Here is a 20,284-nt window from a genome sequence, read left to right as displayed (position 1 = left end):
ATGAACTCCCTGCATGAGTTTCTCTTGGCTGAATAAGACGATGAGCTCACTGTAGCTTTGACGTTCTACAGGGCTCGGGATTAAGGTGGCGAAACCCCTTCTTCCCTGCACTTTTCAATGTTTTGTGCCACTTTCACTAATTTCAAAGGACTGTGCCTCAGACAGATGGGCTATTGCAATGCACTTCTAAAGTTTGGCAGCAGATTAGTGAGTGAATCTTCGATGGAACAGAGTCAGAAACCAACGGGTTGCCAGCCTGAGTCAGGGCTTTGGTGCTGAGAGAGATGGGGTCTGGAGTTTACGACGGGGAGAAGGAAGAGGAACCAGACCAGCAGGATGTGGCTACAAATGAAAGATCAGAAAAATTTTGAAACTGCTTGATCGAAAACAAACAGGTGGTAAATTTCTGCAAATTACTGGTGGAAATCAACAGATGAGGCAGCAAATATGGAGTGGAATAAATAGCAAAGTTTAGGCCGAGCCCGTTCAGCATGTCTGGACTGTTACTCTTCTGCTTAATTGCTGACTGAACTGCAGAGTTCCTCCAACATTTTGTGTGAGTGCGTCTCTGTATTTCCAGCAACTGCAGAATCTCTTGTGTTTCATATCTGCATTTGTAAGAAGGTTCTACTTCGGCATTAAACACGCAGAAAGCTTGCTGATATTAATTGTATTGTTTATGGGAGCTGCTTTCTGCGTTAAAAGAGCTGCTGAGTTTTCTACACAAAAAAAATCTGAGCTCTGGACATTGAACTGGTACTTGCAGAAACACTTAATGGCTCCGTGATTTCCCAGAAAGCTCTGCGTAACAATTTTCGTCCTCGCTGAAGCTCCGAACGAATGCGCAGGCGTCAGGGTGGCGGAAGTTCTGGAATGTTGCGCATGCGCGCAGTACACAAAGGCCTCAGAAGGATCGTAGAAGGTAAGAGAACAGCTCCGGCTCGGAGATTTCAACACCGAGTAAAGGACAATTGCTTTGGACTGCAAACACCATTGCATGCAATCCTGGGACAGTCCTGCTCTCTACCCTCTCTCTCAGCCCCACGATCTGCACACGGGCTCCGGGGATCTTCCGGCTGATGAGGGAATGGGAACCAACAGAGCTGAGCTCCAGCTATCTAAACGCAAGGATTAGGAACTCGGAGAACGGGAACAAAATCTTTTACTTAACAAAATCTGTAAAGAAAATCAGTTTTGTTCTACTTCCAGCCACAAACAAGAGAAAATCTGCAGATGTTGAAAATGCCAAGCAACACGCACAAATTACACTCACAAAATGCTGGTGGAATGCAGCAGGCCAGGCAGCATCTATGGGAAGAAGTACAGTCGACGTTTCGGGCCGAGACCCTTCGTCAGGAATAACTAAAAGAAAAGATAGTAAGAAATTTGAAAGTGGGAGGGGGAGGGGACGGGGAAATCTGCAATGGTAAGAGAAGACAGGAGGGGAGGGATGAAGCTAAGAGCTGGAAAAGTAATTGGCAACAGGGATACGGAGCTGGAGAAGGGAAAGCATCATGGGACGAGAGGCCTGGGGAGAAAGAAACGGGGAGGGAAGCACCAGAGGGAGATGGAAAACAGACAGAGTGATGGGCAGAGAGAGAGAGAGAGAGAGAGAGAAAAGGGAGGGGCGGGAAATAAATAGATCAGGGATGGGGTAAGGAGAGGAGGGGCATTGACGGAAGTTAGAGAAATCAATGTTCATGCCAACAAACTGGAGGCTACCCAGACGGAGTATAAGGTGTTGTTCCTCCAACCTGAGTGTTGCTTCATCTTGGCAGTAGAGGATGCCTTGGATAGACATATCAGAATGGGAATGGGACATGGAATTAAAGTGTGTGGCCACTGGGAGATTCTGCTTTCTCTGATGGACAGAGCGTAGGTGTTCAGTGAAACAGTCTCCCAGTCAGCCATACTCAGGTTGCAGGAAAAACAACTTATATTCCGTCTGGGTAGCCTCCAACTTTGTGGCATGAATATTGATTTCCCTAACTTCCGTTAATGCCCCTCCTCTCCTTCTTACACCATCCCTTATTTATTTATCACCTTTCCAGCTCTTAGCTTCATCCCTCCCCTCCTGTCTTCTATCCTTTCAGATATCACCCTCCCCTTCCCACTTTCAAATCTCTTACCATCTTTTCTTTCAGTTAGTCCTGACGAGGGGTCTCGGCCTGAAACATCGACAGTGCTTCTCCCTATAGATGCCGCCTGGCCTGCTGCGTTCTAGCAGCATTTTGTGTGTGTTGCTTGAATTTCCAGCATCTGCAGATTTCCTCGTGTTTGAGATTTTAAACACACACAAATTGATGGAGGAACTCAGCATTAGTACTCTTTTCCATAGATGCTGCCTGGCCTGCTGTGTTCCTCCAGCATTTTGTGTGTGTTGCTTGTTCTATCCCCTCTTGTTCTGGACCTTTCTACCCTTGAGAACATGTTTTGACCCATTCTCTCTGGGTACATAATGATATCAGACACCTTTGCCCTGGGCAACAAGTAGCTTTCACATCACAAATATGCCAGACTCCAATGGGACAAACTGCTGCCCTTCCCTTCCTATTCATTGGCATTGCCACCACTGGGTTCACCACCGTCAGTCACCTGGGGGAGGGTTCAGGCAAAATATTTATGTCCAATACAGAAACTGGTGTTACCTGTGTGTATTGTGGCGATGCAAAAGTTGCTGAAGAATTTTTACAAGTGAGAAGAAATGGAGTGATACTCGGAAATCTGACTTTTTTTAAAGCGTCATTTAGCAAGCAAATCAGATATGGATGGTGTGCAAAAGCTGGAGTGAGCAAATCCTTCTTAACCCTCTACAGGCCTGCGACATAGGCTGTGCGAGAGTGCAGATGAACTCGATCAAAGTTCTTACTGATAGTGATTTGCTAGCTGTTAAAATAAATACCTCTCTATTTAAAATTCAGTGTGCACATGTTGTTGTCACTGGGTAAAACTTGCACAGCACAAGATTTTGCAGCACACTGGTCATTACAAATTAGACAGGGCATTGGTAGGAAGGTGGGGAGACTTTCAGTCTCCTTGATGTCCTCATGTATAAGATGTGCATCCAGCTGCAGCTTGTAACCTTGCACGCTAGGGAGTTGCTGGAAATGGATGAATTCCAGATCATCTGGGAGTCGAAGTGGGTGACCGATATGACATGAAGAGAGATGAGTTGCACTGAGAGTTAGGAAGGGGAACGAGGTTAAATAGCCATCACAGAGTACTCTAGTGGCCATCCCACACAACAACAGGCTGTTAGAAACTGTTGGGGGGGGATTATCGAGCAGAGGAAAGTCAAATGGGTGATAGGGGATTGGTTAGTTAGGTATTAAAACTAGCAGAGGTCTAATATCCTAGTGGTAAAGCTTGCTAGTGCTAGAGTGTGGTGGGAAGGGGGGGGTGGGGGTGGGTGGTTAAACTAAAGTTGCAGGGGGGATTGGAGTCAGAATGCCAGAACAGATAGTGGAGAGGGTGAATTGAAATTACTTATATCCTTCATGTACATGAGGAATAGAAATCTTTATGTTACATCTCCATCTAAATGTGCAATTTATAGTAACTTGTAATAAATAGTTTGTAAATAGGACAGTCATAACAGAAATACAATTTTATCAGCATGAATTAATCAGTCTGTTGACCTGGTGGAAGATGATGTCCAGAAGCCTGTTGAGCCTGGCTTTTATGCTGTGGTACCATTTCCCAGATGGTAGCAGTAATTTCTGTCACCAGCCCTGGATCATTTCCTAATAGCTTATTGCACATTTCTATTTTGGGAATTCAACACGCTGGTTAAGGGCTCATATGACAAACTCTACCCCAGCTAGTCCTTTTACAGTATGGGAGACCCAGTCAATATTGGGAAAGTTAAAATCACTTACTCTGTCCACACCAATCTCTGCAAAGTCCTGCGATTGAGGGAAGTGCAGCTTCTATACCAGGTAGTGGTGCAGCCAGTCAGGATGCTCTCTATTGTGCCCCTGTAGAAAGTTCTTAGGATTTGGGGACCCATGCCAAACTTCCTCAACTGTGTGAGGTGAAAGAGGCACGCAGCCACATACCACACAGCCACATACCACACAGCCGTTATGTACAGACTACATGAGATCCTCGATGATGTTTATGTGGAGGAACTTAAAGCTGTTCACTCTCTCAACCCCAGATCCATTGATGACAATAGAGGTTAGCCTGTCAACATTCCTTCTGTAGTCCATAACCAGTTCCCTTGTTTTTGTGACATTGAGGGAGAGGTTGCTTTCTTGATGCCCAGACAGATGTTGTTCAGAAAAAGTCAGCAATCAAAATGTTGAGCATGGTGCGATGAATGTGCTGAGCTGTGTATATCACAATGCAGGAAGCATGATAGGAAAACCAGATGAGCTCAGGGCATGGAATCATGATACTGTCGTCATCACTAAGACTTGGCTGCACCCAACAGTCTGAGGGATTTAGAGGAACAAATTTGTAGAGATTGCAAACTATGCCAAGAAACAAATGTTGATATAGTAAGTGATTTTAACTTTCCCAATATTGACTGGGTCTCCCATACTGTAAAAGGACTAGCTGGGGTAGAGTTTGTCATATGAGCCCTTAACCAGCGTGTTGAATTCCCAACATAGAAATGTGCAATAAGCTATTAGGAAATGATCCAGGGCTGGTGACAGAAATTACTGTATGGGAACACTTTGTATCTAGTGACCATAATGCCATGAGATTCCAAGTAAATATGGAAAAAGAGACGTCTGAAACACAGTTTGAGATTCTAAATTGGAGACGTCAATTTTGATGGTATCAGAAAGATCTGAGAAGTGCAAACTGGGACAGGCTGTTTTCTAGCAAAGGAGTAATTGGTAAATGGGTGTCCTTCAGCAGTGAAATTTTGAGGGTATAGAGATTGTATGAGCCCGCCAAATTAATAGTTGAAAGGTAACTGGTGCAGGGAACCTTGGTTTTCAAGAGATATTGAGGCCAGGGATATTTTGTTCCTCTACATGCCTCAGACTGTTGGGTGCAACCAAGACTCATTAATGACTACAAATCATAATTCAATGCCCTGAGCATATCTGATTTTTTTTTTAGTTGTCTTCTGTTGGTTTCTAAAAGCTTCCCAGTAGCTTTTGCTTTTTTGTTTGGCTTCCCTTTGGCTTTTATGTTCACTTTGGCTTCTCATTTCAGCCACAGTTGTGTCCTCCTGTCTTTCCAATGCTTCCACTTCTTTGGGATGTATTGATCTCTCAGCTCCCGAATTGCTCCCAGAAACTCCAGCCATTGTTGCTACATCATCATTCCTACCAGTCTCCCCTTCCAATCAAGTTTGACCAGCTTCTCTGACATAGGGGTATGGAGAGGTTCAGTACTGAAATAGGCCATTCGTCCCATCCAGACAATGCCAAAAGTATTTAATCTCTCTAATGCAACTAGTTTGTACATAGGACAGTCAAGATAACATAGAAATGCAATTGTATCAGCATAAATTAATCAGTCTGATAGCCTGCTGGAAGATGATGTCCCGGAGACTGTTGGTCCTTTTGCTGTGGTACGGTTTCCTGGATGGTAGCAGCAGGAACACTTTGTGGTTGTGGTGAATTGGGTCTCCAATATCCTTTGGGCCTTTTTTACATACCTGTCTCTGTAAATGTCCCGAACAGTGGAAAGTTCACATCTACAGACGTGCTGGGCTGTCCGTACCACTCTCTGCAGAGTCCTGCGATTGAGGGAAGTACAGTTTCCATACCATGCAGTGATGCAGCCAGTCAGGATGCTCTCAGTGGTGCCCCTGTAGAAAGCTCTTAGGATTTGGGACCCATACCAAACTTCTTCAACTGTCTGAGGTGAAAGAGGAGCACAGCCACATACCACACAGCCGGTATGTACAGACTACATGAGATCCTCGGTGATGTTTATGCCGAGGAACTTAAAGCTGTTCACTCTCTCATCCCCAGATCCATTGATGTCAATAGGGACATCCCTATCTCCATTCCTTCTGTAGTCCACAACCTGTTCCCTTGTCTTTGTGACATTGAAGGGAGAGGTTGCTTTCTTGACGCCCAGACAGATCTTGTTCAGACAAAGTCAGCAATCAAAATGTTGAGCATGGTGCGATGAATGTGCTGAGCTGTGTATATCACAATGCAAGAGGCATCATAGGAAAACCAGATGAGCTCAGGGCATGGAATCAAGATGTTGTAGCCAATACTGGGACTTGCTTGCACCCACCAGACAGAGTGATTTAGAGGAAAAAATTTGTAGAGAGATTGCAATCCATGCCAAGAAACAAATGTTGATATAGTAAGTGATTTTAACTTTCCAAATATTGACTGGGTCTCCCGTGCTGTAAAAAGACTAGCTGGGGTGGAGTTTGTCAAATGTGTCCTTAATTAGCATGTAGAATTTCCAACATAGGAGTGTGCAATAGGCTATTAGAAATGATCCAGGGCTAGTGACAGAAATTACTGTATGGGAACACTTTGAATCTAGTGATCATAATGCAATGAGATTCCAAGGAAATATGAAAAAAAAGGTCTGGAACACAGGTTGAGATTCTAAATTGGAGAAAGGTCAATTTTGATGGTATCAGAAAGGATCTGAGAAGTGTGGTTTGGGACAGGCTGTTTTCTGGCAAAGATGTACCGTAGATTCCGGACTACAGAGCGCACCTGATTAAAAGCCGCTGGCTCTAATTTTAGAAATAAAATCAATTTTTTACTTGTAAAGGCCGCACCGGATTTTAGGCCGCACCGGATTTTCGGCCGCAGGTGTCCCACGTTGTAATATGAGATATTTACACAGAAAGATATTACATGTGAGGATTTTTTAACTTTTAATTAAATCCATATGGTAACAAAAACAAATACATATTGCAAATGCTTTTTTTTCGAACCGTGCCCGTAACGCGGCTACTTTTAAATATACGTTGCGTATACTTCTTTACTGAACAACATTCCAATATCTCCTAACGACTGGTAAAAAATATATATACTGCAGCCTACCAGGAAAAGTTATTGATCGCCTTTAACTTAAAAGCAGCGTTTTGGCTCCGCTGCTCCCCCCGTCCTTTCCGTTTATCGCAAACTGGTATCCCACAAGACGCGGCAAAACAGGGTGTGACGTCATAGCATCCCGCGATGTAGTACAGAAAACAAATATAGTTAAAACTCTTCTAACTTTAACTAGAAAATGAATTACTAAGCGAAAATATTATAAACTAAATAACTGCCATAAAGGCAGCACAAGGCTTTTCTTCGAGTGTTTTCCATGTTGATGAGGGTGAGTACAAATGACTGATATACAATAATTTAATTGTGAAAGTGCGCTTGATTTATCGTACAATTTCATTGGACCTCTGTGAACTACTCATCAATTTTATTGGTCTACTGTTACGAGGCAAAATGTTTACGAGGCGGCATGAAAAAAAATAATGCATTAGCCGCTCCGTTTTAAAGGCCGCAAAGTTCAAAGCAGTTCAAAACGTGGGAAAAAAGTAGCGGCTTAAAATCCGGAATCTACGGTACTTGGTAAGTGGAAGGACTTCAGAAGTGAAATTGTGAAGGTGTAGAGTTTGTATGTGCCTGCCAAAATAAAAGTTGAAAGGTAACTGGTGTAGGGAACCTCGGTTTTCAAGAGATATTGAGGCCCAGGATATTTTGTTCCTCAAAATCCCTCAGTCTGTTGGGTGCAACCAAGACTCATTAATGACTACAAATCATAATTCAATGCCCTGAGCATATCTGATTTTTATTTTTTAGTTCTCTTCTGTTTGTTTCTAAAAGCTTTCCAATAGTTTTTGTTCTATTATTTGCGCTCTCTTTGCCTTTTATGTTGAATTTGGCTTCTCATCTCAGCCACGGTTGTGTCCTCCTGCCTTTCCAATGTTTCTACTTCTTTGGGATGTATCGATCACTCAGCTCCCGAATTGCTCCCAGAATCTCCAGCCATTGCTGCTGCATCGTCATTTCTACCAGTCTCCCCTTCCAATCAAGTTTGGCCAGCTTCTCTGACATAGGGACATGGAGAAGTTCCGTGAAACAGGCCATTCGACTCATCTAGACAATCCGACAATATTTAAACTCTCTAATGCCACATCCTGCACTGAGGCCACTGCCCTCCATACTCCTACCATCCAGGTACCTATCCAAGCTTCTCTTAAATGGTGAACTTGAGCTGGTATAAACCACTTGTGCTGGCAACTCAACCCACACTCTCATGACCATTTCATTAAAGAGCTTTTCCACATGTTCCCATTAAATTTTTACCCTCCCCAGTTACCCATGACCTCTGGTTGTCATCCCACCCAACCTGAGTGGAAAAAGCTGTTTGCATTTACCCTATCTATACCCTCATAATTGTGTATACTTCTAACAAAGCAATGTTTAATTTCCTTGTTTATGTTTAGAGTCTTTTTTTAGGTTGTATAAGATGATGACAGGCATTGATCATGTCTATAGCCAGAGGCTTTTCCCAGGGCTGAAATGGTTAACACGAGGGGGCACATTTCTAAGGTGCTTGAAAATATGTACCAAGGGGATGTGTGGGATAAGTTTTTTCACACAGAGACTGGTGGATGCGTGGAATGCTCTGCCAGCAATGGTGGTAGAGGCAGATAAAATAGGTTCTTTTAACAGCCTCTTAGATGGGTACATGGAGCTTAGAAAAATAGAGGGCTATGTGTTAGGGAAATTCTTGGCAGTTTCTAGAGTAGGTTACATGGTGGGCAAAACTTTGTGTCCTGAAGGGTCTGTAATATCTTGTAGATTTCAGTGTTCTATGTTAAACAGCGAAACAACATTGGCTGTTCTCCAATCCTCTGATACCTTGTCTTGTCACCAAGGATGATTTAATTGTCTCTGCTAGGGCCCCGACAATTTCTGTGCTTGCCTACTGTAGGGTCCGAGGGAAGCACCTTGTCATGCCCTGGAGATTTGTCCACCCTAATCTGCCTCAGGATAGCAAACATCTCCTCTTCTTTAATCTGTACAGGGTCCACGGTTTTAATGCCACTTTTCCACAGTCCCATAGAACCATCATCATCATCAAATAATGATGACAAAAAATATTTCAGCTCTCCCCCATCTGCTTTGGTTCCACATGTGGATTGCCATTCTGGTCTTCCAGAGGACCAACTTTATGCCTTGCAATTCTTTTGCTCTTAATCTATCTCTAGAATCCACGAGGATTATCCTTCATCTTTTCTGCGAGGGCAATCTCATGCCTTCTTTTAGCCATCCTGATGTATTTCTTATTTGTTCTCATGCATGTGTTATCTTCCATAGGAACCTCCCTACCTATCCCTGTTATGCGACAGGGTGCTTCACCAGGGTCTCAATATCTCTTTAAAACCAGTTTCTATCTTTTCTGACAAGCACATACCCATTTTGTACTATGAAAATTTTGCTTTGAAGGCCTCCCATTTACCAAGCACACCTTTGCCATAAAGCAACCTGTCCCAGTCCACATTCGCCAGATCCTAGTGTTATAATTCCAGGTGTTGTTCCATGCCCTGAATACATCCACCTTTCCTATGATGCTCCTTGTATTGAAGTATACAGGGCTCAGCATAGTCACTGTACCAGGCTCAACTTTTTCATTCCTGACTTTGTCTGAGGTCTGAACAACATCTGTCTCCACAACCCCTCCACTATCTGTTCTGTTATTTAAGCTCCCGTTCCCTCTGCAAATTTAGTTTAAACACCCCCTACCCCCACCTCCCACCATGCAGCTCTATCACCCCTTCGACTTCCATCTCCCAGATCAAAATAAAGTAGGTGCATACCAGGTACAGACCAATAGGAACAAATGGGGTACTTATGAAGTACAGGAAATTCAAGTGAACATTTATAAAATAAATAAAAGAAGGCATGAGGTTGCCCCAGCAGACAAGGTGAAGGTGAATCCTCAGGGACTCTGCAGATATGTTAAGAGCAAAATGATTGCACGGGGAAAATTAATCCTCTGGAAGATCAGAATGGTAATCCATATGAGGAGACAACAGAGCTGGGGGAGATTTTAAATAATATTCTTGCATCTGTATTTACAAAGGAGACAGTCACAGAGCCTATAGAAGTGAGGCAAAGCAGCATCAACTTCATGGACCCTGTACAGATTACAGAGGTGGAGGAGTTTGCTGTCTGAAGGCAAATTACCATGGATAAATCCCCAGGGCCTGACAAGTTGTTTCTTGGGACTCTGCGGAAGACAAGTGCAGAAATTGTCAGGGCCCAGGCACAAATATTGAAATCATCCTTATTGACAGGTGAGGGACTGGAGGATTGGAAAACAACCAATATTGTTCCGCTTTTCAAGAAAGTCTCTAAAAATAAACTAAGAAATTGTATGTTGGTGAGCTTGACATCAGTAGTGGGAAAGTTATTGGAACATGTGCACGAACCAGGTATATAAGTATTTGAATAGATGTGGACTGATCGAGGATAGACAGCCTGGCTTTGTGCATGGTGGGTCATGTCTAACCAATCTTATAGAGTCTCTTGAGGATGTTATCAGGAAAGTGGATGAGGGTAAGACAGTGGGTGTTGACTACATGGACTTCAGCAAGGCACTTGACAAAGTCTCGTATGGGAGGTTGGTCAAGAAGGTTCAGTCACTCAACATTCAAGATGAGATAGTAAATTGGATGAGACATTGGCTTTGGGAGAAGCCAGAGTGTGGTATCAGATGGTTGCCTCTCTGACCGGAGGCCTGTGTCTAGTGGTTGCCATAGGGATCAGTGATGGATCTGTTGTTGTTTGTCATCTATATCAATAATCTGGATGATAGCATGGTTAGCTGGATCAGCAAATTTGTGGATGAAACCAAGACTGGGGATTCAGTATACTGCGAGAAGACTATCATGGCTTGCAGTGTGATCTGGATCAGCTGGGAAAATGGGTTGAGAAATGGAAAATGGAATTTAATGGAGACAAGTGTGAGGTGTTGCACTTTGATAGGACCTACCAGGGTAGGTCTTACGCGGTGACTGGTTGGGCACTGAGGAATGTTGTAGAAGAATGGGATTTGGGAATATAGGTCTGTATTTCACAGAAAATGGTGTCACAGTTCGATAGGGACGGAAAGAAAAAAATTGGCACATTGATCTTCATAAACCAAAGTACGGAGTACAGGAGATGGATGTTATGTTGACTTTGCACAAGACATTGGTAAAGCCTAATTTGGAGTTTTGTGTGCAGTTTTGATCACCAGCCTACAGGAAAAATGTAAAAGAGTTTGAAAGAGTTCAGAGACAGTTTGCAAGGATGTTGTCAGGTCTGCTGGACTTGGGTTATAAATTGAGATTGAACAGGTCAGGGCTTTATTCCTTTGAATGTAGAAGATTAAGGGGAGATTTGATGGAGGTGTATCACCATTATGCGGGTTATAGATGGGGTAAATGCAAGCTGGCTTTTGCCACTGAGATAGGGTGGGACGACTAACTTTCACTCTAATTCCTTTTAACAGCTGTGCAGACCAAGAATTCTTTTCTTTCTTTTTAAATCTTTTTATTAATTTTAAGAAAAACATAAGTGAAATATGAATACAAAATGTTTGAGAGTACATAATTAATAGTTTAAATAGACCATCAGATATGTAATAATCAATATATAAAGCCTCCCAAGCTCATAGTATTAATGTAAAAGAATCGAAAAAGAGAAAAAAAAACCCAAAAAAACTAAAAGAAAACTTTAAAAAAAACTAACCAACATGGGCAATTGCATAATGTTAAATACATACAGTAGTGCCGATAACTCCGAACCTCCATCCAAATAATTAAGGATAATAACAGTAAGGTTTAGGATCAGACCATTTATCTCATATGAAAATGTTGAATAAATGATCTCCAAGTTTCCTCAAATTTAACTGAAGAATCAAAAACCACACTTCTAATTTTTTCTAAACTCAGACAAGAAATAGTTTGAGAAAACCGCTGAACTACAGTTGGAGGGTTAATTTCTTTCGAATTCAGTAAAATAGTTCTTCTAGCCATTAATGTAACAAATGCAATCATTTGTTGAGATGAAGCGGATAAACGATTATTATCTATCATTGGTAAACCAAAAATTGCAGTAAAAGGATGCGGTTGGAAATTGATATTTAAAACTCTTGAAATAATATTAAAAATATCTTTCCAATAATTTTGTAAACAAGGACAAGACCAAAACATATGAGTCAATGAAGCAACATCAGAATGACATCTATCACAGGTTGAATTAACATAAGAATAAAATCGAGCAAGTTTATCTTTAGACATGTGAGCTCTATGTACAACCTTAAATTGAATTAGGGCATGTTTAGCACAAATAGAGGACGAATTTACCAATGATAAATTTTTTTCCCATTGCTCAGTAGATAGAGGACAATGCAATTCTTCTTGCCATTCCTTCTTAATTTTTTCTGATACATCTGGCTGTACACTCATAATCATATTATAAATGATAGCTACTAAACCCTTTTTACAAGGATTGAGGGCTAAAATTCTTTCTGTAATGTCCAATGGACATTCTTTTGAAAAAGACTTTAATTCATTATACAGAAAATTTCTGACTTGCAAATATCTAAAAAAATGGGTTTTAGGTAAATTATATTTATTAGATAGCTGTTCAAAGGACATAATGTTATCATCCAAAAGCAGAGCACGAAAACATGTTATACCTTTTGTTTTCCATAATAGAAAAGCTTGATCTATAGATGAAGGCCGAAAGAAGTAGTTAGATATTATAGGACATGACAGCATAAACTTATTCAAGCCAAAAAATTTACGAAATTGAAACAAAATTCGTAATGTATACTTGACTATGGGATTAGTTATCTGTTTATTCATTTTAAATAACGAAAAAGGAAGTGAAGATCTTAAGATTGAGATCAATGAAAAATCTTGCACAGATTTACATTCCAAATTTACCCATTGTGGGCAAGCAGCTGTAGTCGATTCTTGTGTCCAGAATATTAAATACCGTATATTAACTGCCCAATAGTAAAATCTTAAGTTTGGTAGAGCCAAGCCGCCCTCCTTCTTAGGCTTCTGTAAATATTTTTTGCCTAGTCTAGGATTTTTGTTCTGCCACAAATAAGAAGATATTTTAGAGTCAACCATATCAAAAAAAGATTTAGGAATAAAAATTGGTAATGCTTGAAATAAATATAAAAATTTAGGTAGTATCATCATCTTAATGGCATTAACTCTGCCTACCAAAGACAAAGATAATGGAGACCACCTATTAGCAAGTTGCTTAATTTGATCGATTAAAGGTAGAAAATTAATTTTAAATAAATCTTTATGTTTTTTAGTAATTTTAATACCTAAATAAGTAAAATAATCTGTAACAATTCTATACGGTACATGATTATAAATTGGAACTTGCATATTTAATGGAAATAGTTCACTCTTATTAAAATTCAATTTATAACCAGAAAAGTTACTAAATTGAGTGAGCAAAGAAGAAATAGCAGGAATAGATCTTTCAGGGTCAGATATATATAATAACAAGTCATCCGCATACGTCGTCTCCCCACCGAAAATATTGGGTGATTCACGAATAGCTATAGCCAAGGGTTCTAAAGCAATGTCAAATAATAAAGGACTTAAAGGACAACCTTGCCTTGTACCATGAAATAGCTGAAAAAAAGAGGATCTTTGATTATTGGTAAAAACCGAAGCTAGGGATTTATGGTATATTAATTTAATCCATGATATAAATTTTGAATTAAAATTAAAATGTTGCATTGTATTAAATAAATTTGGCCATTCGACTCTATCAAATGCTTTTTCGGCATCTAAAGAAATGACACATTCTGGTATTTTAGATGAGGAGGTATAAATAATATTAATTAATTTTCTAATGTTAAAAGATGAATAGCGATTTTTAATAAATCCAGTCTGATCTTCAGAAATAATTCGAGGTAATATATTTTCTAATCTAATAGCCGAAATTTTACTAAAAATCTTAAAATCCGTATTCAACAAGGATATAGGCCGATAGGATGCGCATTCAGTAGGGTCTTTATCTTTTTTTAAGAATTAAAGAAATAGAAGCTTCATAAAAAGATTGTGGTAGTTTACCTATACTTAATGCATCTTTAAAAAATTTACAAAGCCAAGGAGAAAGTATGGAAGAAAAAGATTTTTAAAATTCTGTAGAAAAACCATCTGGACCAGAAGCTTTACCCGAATTCATTGAAAAAATAGCCTTTTCTATTTCAGACTCCGTAATAGGTGTATCCAAAAATACACTATCTTCAATAGTTACTTTTGGAATATTCAATTTCCTTAAAAATTCATTTATTATAGAAGAGTCCTTAGTTCATTCTGATTGATATAAGGTATTATAAAAATCTTGAAAGGCTTTATTTATCTCTTTGTGATCGATCGTCAATGTACCTTCTTGTTTACGAATCCTAGTAATCTGTCGTTTATCCGAAACAATTTTCAATTGATTAGCTAGTAATTTACCAGACTTATCTCCATATATATAGAATTGGGCTTTTGATTTAATTAACTGACTTTCAATCGAGGAGGATAATAGTAAGCTATGCTCCATTTGAAGTTCCACTCTTTCTTTATAAAGTTCTTTGCTAGGGGTCATTGAATAAATCTTGTCAATTGCTTTGATTTTATCAACTAGTATTAATATTTTAGAATTAGTTTGTTTCCTAACTCCAGCAGAATATGAAATAATCTGTCCACGAATATATGCCTTAAAAGTATCCCACAAAGTTCCACTAGAGATCTCTGCTGTAAAATTTGTTGAGAAAAACAAATCAGTTTGCTGTTTAATAAAGTTGACAAAGTCAGGATCCTGCAATAAAACAGGATTAAACCTCCAACCTTTAGTATTAATATATGAATCCGTCATCTTAATAGATAACTTCAAAGGTGCATGATCAGATATGGTAATAGAGTCATATTTACAATCCATAACATCTGTAAGTAAATGGTAATGAAAAAGTAATCAATTCTTGAGGAATTATGGTAAACATGGGAAAAGTATGAAAACTCTTTGTCGTTAGGGTGTAAAAAATGCCAAATTTCACAAATAGCTGAATCAATCATAAAAGAGTTAATGAGAGAAGCTGATTTATTTGGAAGAGTTTGGGTGGGCTTGGATCTATCCATCAAAGGGTTTAAACAACAGTTAAACTCCCCACCCATTATCAATCTATATTGATTCAAATTAGGAAAGGATGTAAATAAACATTTAAAAAATTCAGGACAATCAGTATTTGGAGCATAAACATTAACTAAAACAACTTTTTGATTAAAAAGTAGACCAGTAATAAGCAAAAATCTACCTTGCGGATCTGAAATTGTTTCATGATGTATAAAAGAAGTTGATGAATCTATAAAAATGGAAACACCTCTCACTTTGGCTTGCAAATTTGAGTGATAGTGTTGGCCCTTCCAAAACCTAGACAACCGTTGACTATCCACCTTCCTTGCATGAGTCTCTTGTACAAAAATAACATTAGCATTCATTCTATGGAATACTTTGAATGTTTTTTTTCCGTTTGATCGGATGATTTAAGCCATTAGTATTCCAAGAAACAAAGTTAATAGTCCTATCCATATTGACAATATTTATTACAATTAACACATAAGTTTGAAAAAAAAGTGAACTCATGAACCCGGATGAAGGAAGTAAGTTCAAGGAGAAACCGGAAGTCACGACACTGCGACCATTTTTGTAGTTTCATATAAGCCCATGAAATAAAACTAAGCAGAAAGCAAGCAAAAAGAAAAGAAAAAAGAAAAATCCCCCTCCCTCCACCCTCAAAACCCCAGGAAAAAAGCCAAAAAGAGGCAAGCAAGCAATCTAATACTAAAATTACCCCTGTGTCTCAAGACGGCAACTCAGACGCAACAAACTTAAAAAAAAATACAAACAACCCACATTATAAGAGAGGGTTGGTACAACAAAAGTTAAAATATAAAATTAGTATTATAAATGTATATAAACAAAAGGGTTAAAAAAGAATTAAAACGATAAAACCCATGAATGACTAATACTGGATTGGTATTTTAAATGAAAGTTTAAAACTTTCAAACACATCAAAACAGATATGACGTTCCAAGCACTAAAGTCTGCCGGGAAGAAGAAACGACATTTTATTTTTTAAAAAATCTTAATATTTAAATGTTAAGAGTATAAAAAAGCATATATCAGCTTAAAAAGAAAAGCAAAACAGAGAAAAAAAACCCTAATAAGTTATTTTCAACGCTAATAGATTAATAATATGGAAAAATAATAAAGTCAAAATGAACCGAGCAAAAAGAGCTTTAACCGTATATAAGAAATACATGTAAGCCATACCCAAAAAACCCCCCAAACATCATTCTGTAACAGATCCAAATCTATAGGCTAAATTACATTAGTCAGCCCGATAGAATGTCATTGTTCCAGGAAACTTTGAGGATCCGCTGGAGATTTAAAGAGCCGAAAAGTTCCGTCATCAAGAGTGACTCTCAAGTGTGCTGGAAATAACAGCGCTTGCTTGCAGCCTTTCTGGTGAAATTTCGACATAACCGATCTAAAAGCCATTCTCGCCCTTAAGACTTCAGGGCTATAATCTTCCAGAATGCGAAATTTAAACTCTTGATAGCTGATCATACCTTTTTTTCAAGCCGCCCGAATCAAACGTTCTTTGGTATGAGGGTAATGGATCCGAAGAATTACATGTCGTGGTTTCAAACTTGAATCCGACCGAAAACGGGAGACACGGTGTGCCCGATCGATTACTGGGGGAGAGTCCAGTACCTCTGGACCCAAGACATCCATCAGAAATTTAGAGAAGAAAACGGTAAGATCACCGCTCTCAAATTTTTCCGGAATCCCAATTAATCGAAGATTTTGTCTTTGAGAGCGATTTTCCAAATTAGTAATTTTAGCTTTATAACGATCCATCTGTTGAGAAGTCGAAGTTTGCTCTTCTTGTATTTTTTCAATTATACGATCTTTCTCGCGAGCGGCTTCTTCAAGAGCCAAAATACTTGCTTGTTGTTTTTGTGATTCCAGTGAAAGTGTCTGGAGCTTTTCTTCAACTAGTTTCAAACGCTCATCAAACTGAAAAAACTTTACGGTTATTTTTCTCTCCAGTTCTTCAAATTTGTCTTCTATAAGCTTCACAATTGATTCTAAAGTTATCGGTTCTTTCGTCTGTTTTGATTCCTTTGCTCTAGACATTTCAGCAAGTTGAGAATAATTCAAATAGTTAAGAAAAATTCTGTATGTTTAGACCCCTTTAGAATAAGTATAAAAAGATCCTTTAAGGGGTGTTTGTAGGTTAAAAAGACGTAAAAGGTTTGGAGCAAAGCCTATAAGCGGTTTACTCCATGAGAGCCATCTTCAGACCTCCCAAGAATTCATCTGAGTAGGAGATATTTACGTGGCATTAAAACTGTGGCAGTTTAACAGTACAAAAAAGAAAATCCCAGCTGCACGTTAACAAATGCTATTTGCATGAGAATGTTTCAGTTACTGTGGAGCCAGGAACCCATACAGCTCAGTGGGAACAGGGAATAATACCAATGGAGAGAGTGAAACTGAGCCAAGTCACAGATTGGAGACGGCAGAAATGCCAAATTCTTATAGAGGCAGGAAGAGCATCAGAGAGTTTGATGGTCATTCCAGATACCAGCACTCTGCCCAGTTAGAAGATGATTTCTATCTCCAACTAGTGTTGTACCTCACTGTAACAGTGTGATACCAGATAACACCCTGGCAACTCAAGTGATCTCATCTGAAATGTTGTCCTTCAGCAATTAATGGATTTTTAAATCTTTTTACAGGTTAAAAATGACAAGGAATTTGTCTATGGGAATTCAAGCACAACACACCAGTTTTGTTAGCGCAGTCTAGATATTGAAGAAGTGGAACAAGGGATTCACTCAGTCATCTGACCAACTGGCACGCTTGCCATTTTACACAGAGGAAAGGCCGTTCACCTACTCAGACAGAGGGAGTGGATTCACTCAGTCATTTCAACTGAAGGTACCTCAGCAAGTTCACATTGAGACAAGGCCATTCATTTGTTCTGTGGGTGAGAAGGGATTCTGTCGGTCTTCCCATCTGTGGACACATCAGTCAGTTCACATTGGGCAGAGGCTGGTCATCTTCTGAAATTGTGGTGAAGGGTTCACTCAGTCATCTGACCCAATGACTCACCAGCGAGTTCACACCGGGGAGCGGCCATTCACCTGCTCAGACTGTGGGAAGGGATTCCTTTACTTATCCCACCTACGGACTCACCAGCGAGTTCACACTGGAGAGAGGCCGTTCACCTGCTCAAACTGTGGGAAAGGATTCACTCAGTTATCCGGCCTACAGAAACACCAGCGAGTTCACATTGGAAAGAGGCTGTTCACCTGCTCAGACTGTGGGAAGGTATTCACTCAGTTATACCGCCTACAGAGTCACCAGCGAGTTCACACTGGAGAGAGGCTGTTCACCTGCCCAGACTGTGGGAAGGGATTCACTTGCTCATCCAACCTACAGACTCACCAGCGAGTTCACACTGGAGAGAGGCCATTCACCTGCTCAGACTGTGGGAAAGGATTCATCAACATATCCCACCTACGGACTCACCAACGAATTCACACTGGGGAGAGACCATTCACCTGCTCAGATTGTGGGAAAGGATTCAGTCAGTTATCCAGCCTACAGTGTCACCAGCGGGTTCACACTGGAGAGAAGCCGTTCACCTGCTCAGTCTGTGGAATGCGATTCAGTCAGTTATACAGCCTACAGAGTCACCAGCAAATTCACAATGGGGGGAGGCCATTCACTTGCTCAGAATGTGGGAAGGGATTCATTCGGTCATCTGATCTGAAGGGACACCAACGAGTTCACACTGGGGAGAGGCCATTCACTTGCTCAGAATGTGGGAAGGGATTCATTCGGTCATCAGATCTGCTGGCACACCAACGAGTTCACACTGGGGAGAGGCCATTCACTTGCTCAGAATGTGGGAAGGGATTCATTCGGTCATCTGATCTGAAGAAACACCAACGTGTTCACACTGGGGAGAGGCCATTCACTTGCTCAGAATGTGGGAAGGGATTCACTTGCTCATCCAACCTACAGAGTCACCAGCGAGTTCACACTGGGGAGAGGCCATTCACTTGCTCAGAATGTGGGAAGGGTTTTACTCAGTCATCCAACCTATGGACTCACCAGCGAGTTCACACTGGAGAGAGGCCATTCACCTGCTCAGACTGTGGGAAGGGATTCGCTCGGTCAGCTGATCTGATAAAACACCAGCGAGTTCACACTGGGTAGAGGCCATTTACCTGCTCAGATTTTGGGAAGAGATTCTCTCAGCCATCTCCAACAAATGTGCATCATTGAGTTCAAACTGGGGAGAGGCCATGCACCTGCTGTGAATGTGGGAAAGGATTCACTCAGTAACCTAACCTTGTGACACACTACTGGGTTCACACTGGGGAGAAAGTTTTAATAGGTTTCATGCTGGATATTTGTCCATCGTTGTTGCTGAATGAAATTTTATGAGTGACTGTTGGTGCTGAATTCTGCAATTATTGCTGCTGCTCACCACACCCAGTTCTGCACCCTGGTCACTAGACATGGGAGGAGTTTCTTCTGCTGCCTATTCACCTTTAATGGGACTGGCATTTAATATTCTGTATCCGAGACAAATAAATCAGTTCTATTTTAAACTCTGTCTCCGATACTTAGTAAATTTTTAATGCACCTGGTGTACAGGAGAGAGTCAACTCAGGCCAGCTGGACCCTGCCGGTGATTCTGTTCCATGACAGTCCTTTTAAATCTTCCCCTGATGTTCACCTCTTGTTCCCCCTGCGGTGACAGCCTGCAAATAGTCACCACTCTGTGGGTGAAGAGGTTTCCTTTGAATTTTCTGCAGACTGAGAAGTTGAGCGGACAGCAGTTCTGTCTGAGATGTTCTTTGACCCTCTAATCTCTGGGCTGAGGAAGAATGACATTGGTAGTTAATCTCCTTAATCATGACACATTTCCACATTATGGGTCATTTTCCCTGCTCCTAAAGTGTTCTTAGAAAGCACTACTGTGCTCTAAAGACTGAAAGCAGAATGGGAAGCCTTTAATTGGATGTTCAATGGAGCAGGGTCAGAAACCAGAGGCAGATCTCCACAGGGCAGAGTTTGGGGTTCTGGACGATGGTCCGGGTCAGAACATATGATGAGAGAAGGGAATCAGCAGTGGGGCGTGGCAGCGAATGCCAGAGTAGCAATATTTGGAAGCTGATTGACAGGGAAAATAATTCAGCTGTCTGATGACACAAACAATGCCTGTTGTGTGGTGCCCC

The 20,284-nt window shown here is 40.6% G+C and overlaps 1 protein-coding gene across 1 annotated transcript; it reads left to right on the top strand.

The window, feature by feature from the left end:
- Positions 1–900: 900 nt before the first annotated feature.
- LOC140731687 (uncharacterized) lies at positions 901–19,654 on the top strand. Its single transcript, XM_073053367.1, has 3 exons — positions 901–922; positions 16,604–16,779; positions 17,768–19,654. Exon 3 carries the CDS (start codon positions 18,135–18,137, stop codon positions 19,254–19,256), a length of 1,122 nt encoding a protein of 373 aa, XP_072909468.1. The 5' UTR covers positions 901–922; positions 16,604–16,779; positions 17,768–18,134; the 3' UTR covers positions 19,257–19,654.
- Positions 19,655–20,284: the final 630 nt, after the last annotated feature.

The sequence above is a fragment of the Hemitrygon akajei genome, chromosome 1 (genome assembly GCF_048418815.1).
Source record: "Hemitrygon akajei chromosome 1, sHemAka1.3, whole genome shotgun sequence".
Classification (NCBI taxonomy): domain Eukaryota; kingdom Metazoa; phylum Chordata; class Chondrichthyes; order Myliobatiformes; family Dasyatidae; genus Hemitrygon; species Hemitrygon akajei.
The sequence above is the reverse complement of the archived record's forward strand: the minus strand, read 5'-3'. Positions and strand labels throughout refer to the sequence as shown.

Bases quoted from the DNA above. Each gene is read 5' to 3' on its own strand.
- LOC140731687 (XM_073053367.1), top strand. From the start codon at position 18,135: ATGACTCACCAGCGAGTTCACACCGGGGAGCGGCCATTCACCTGCTCA.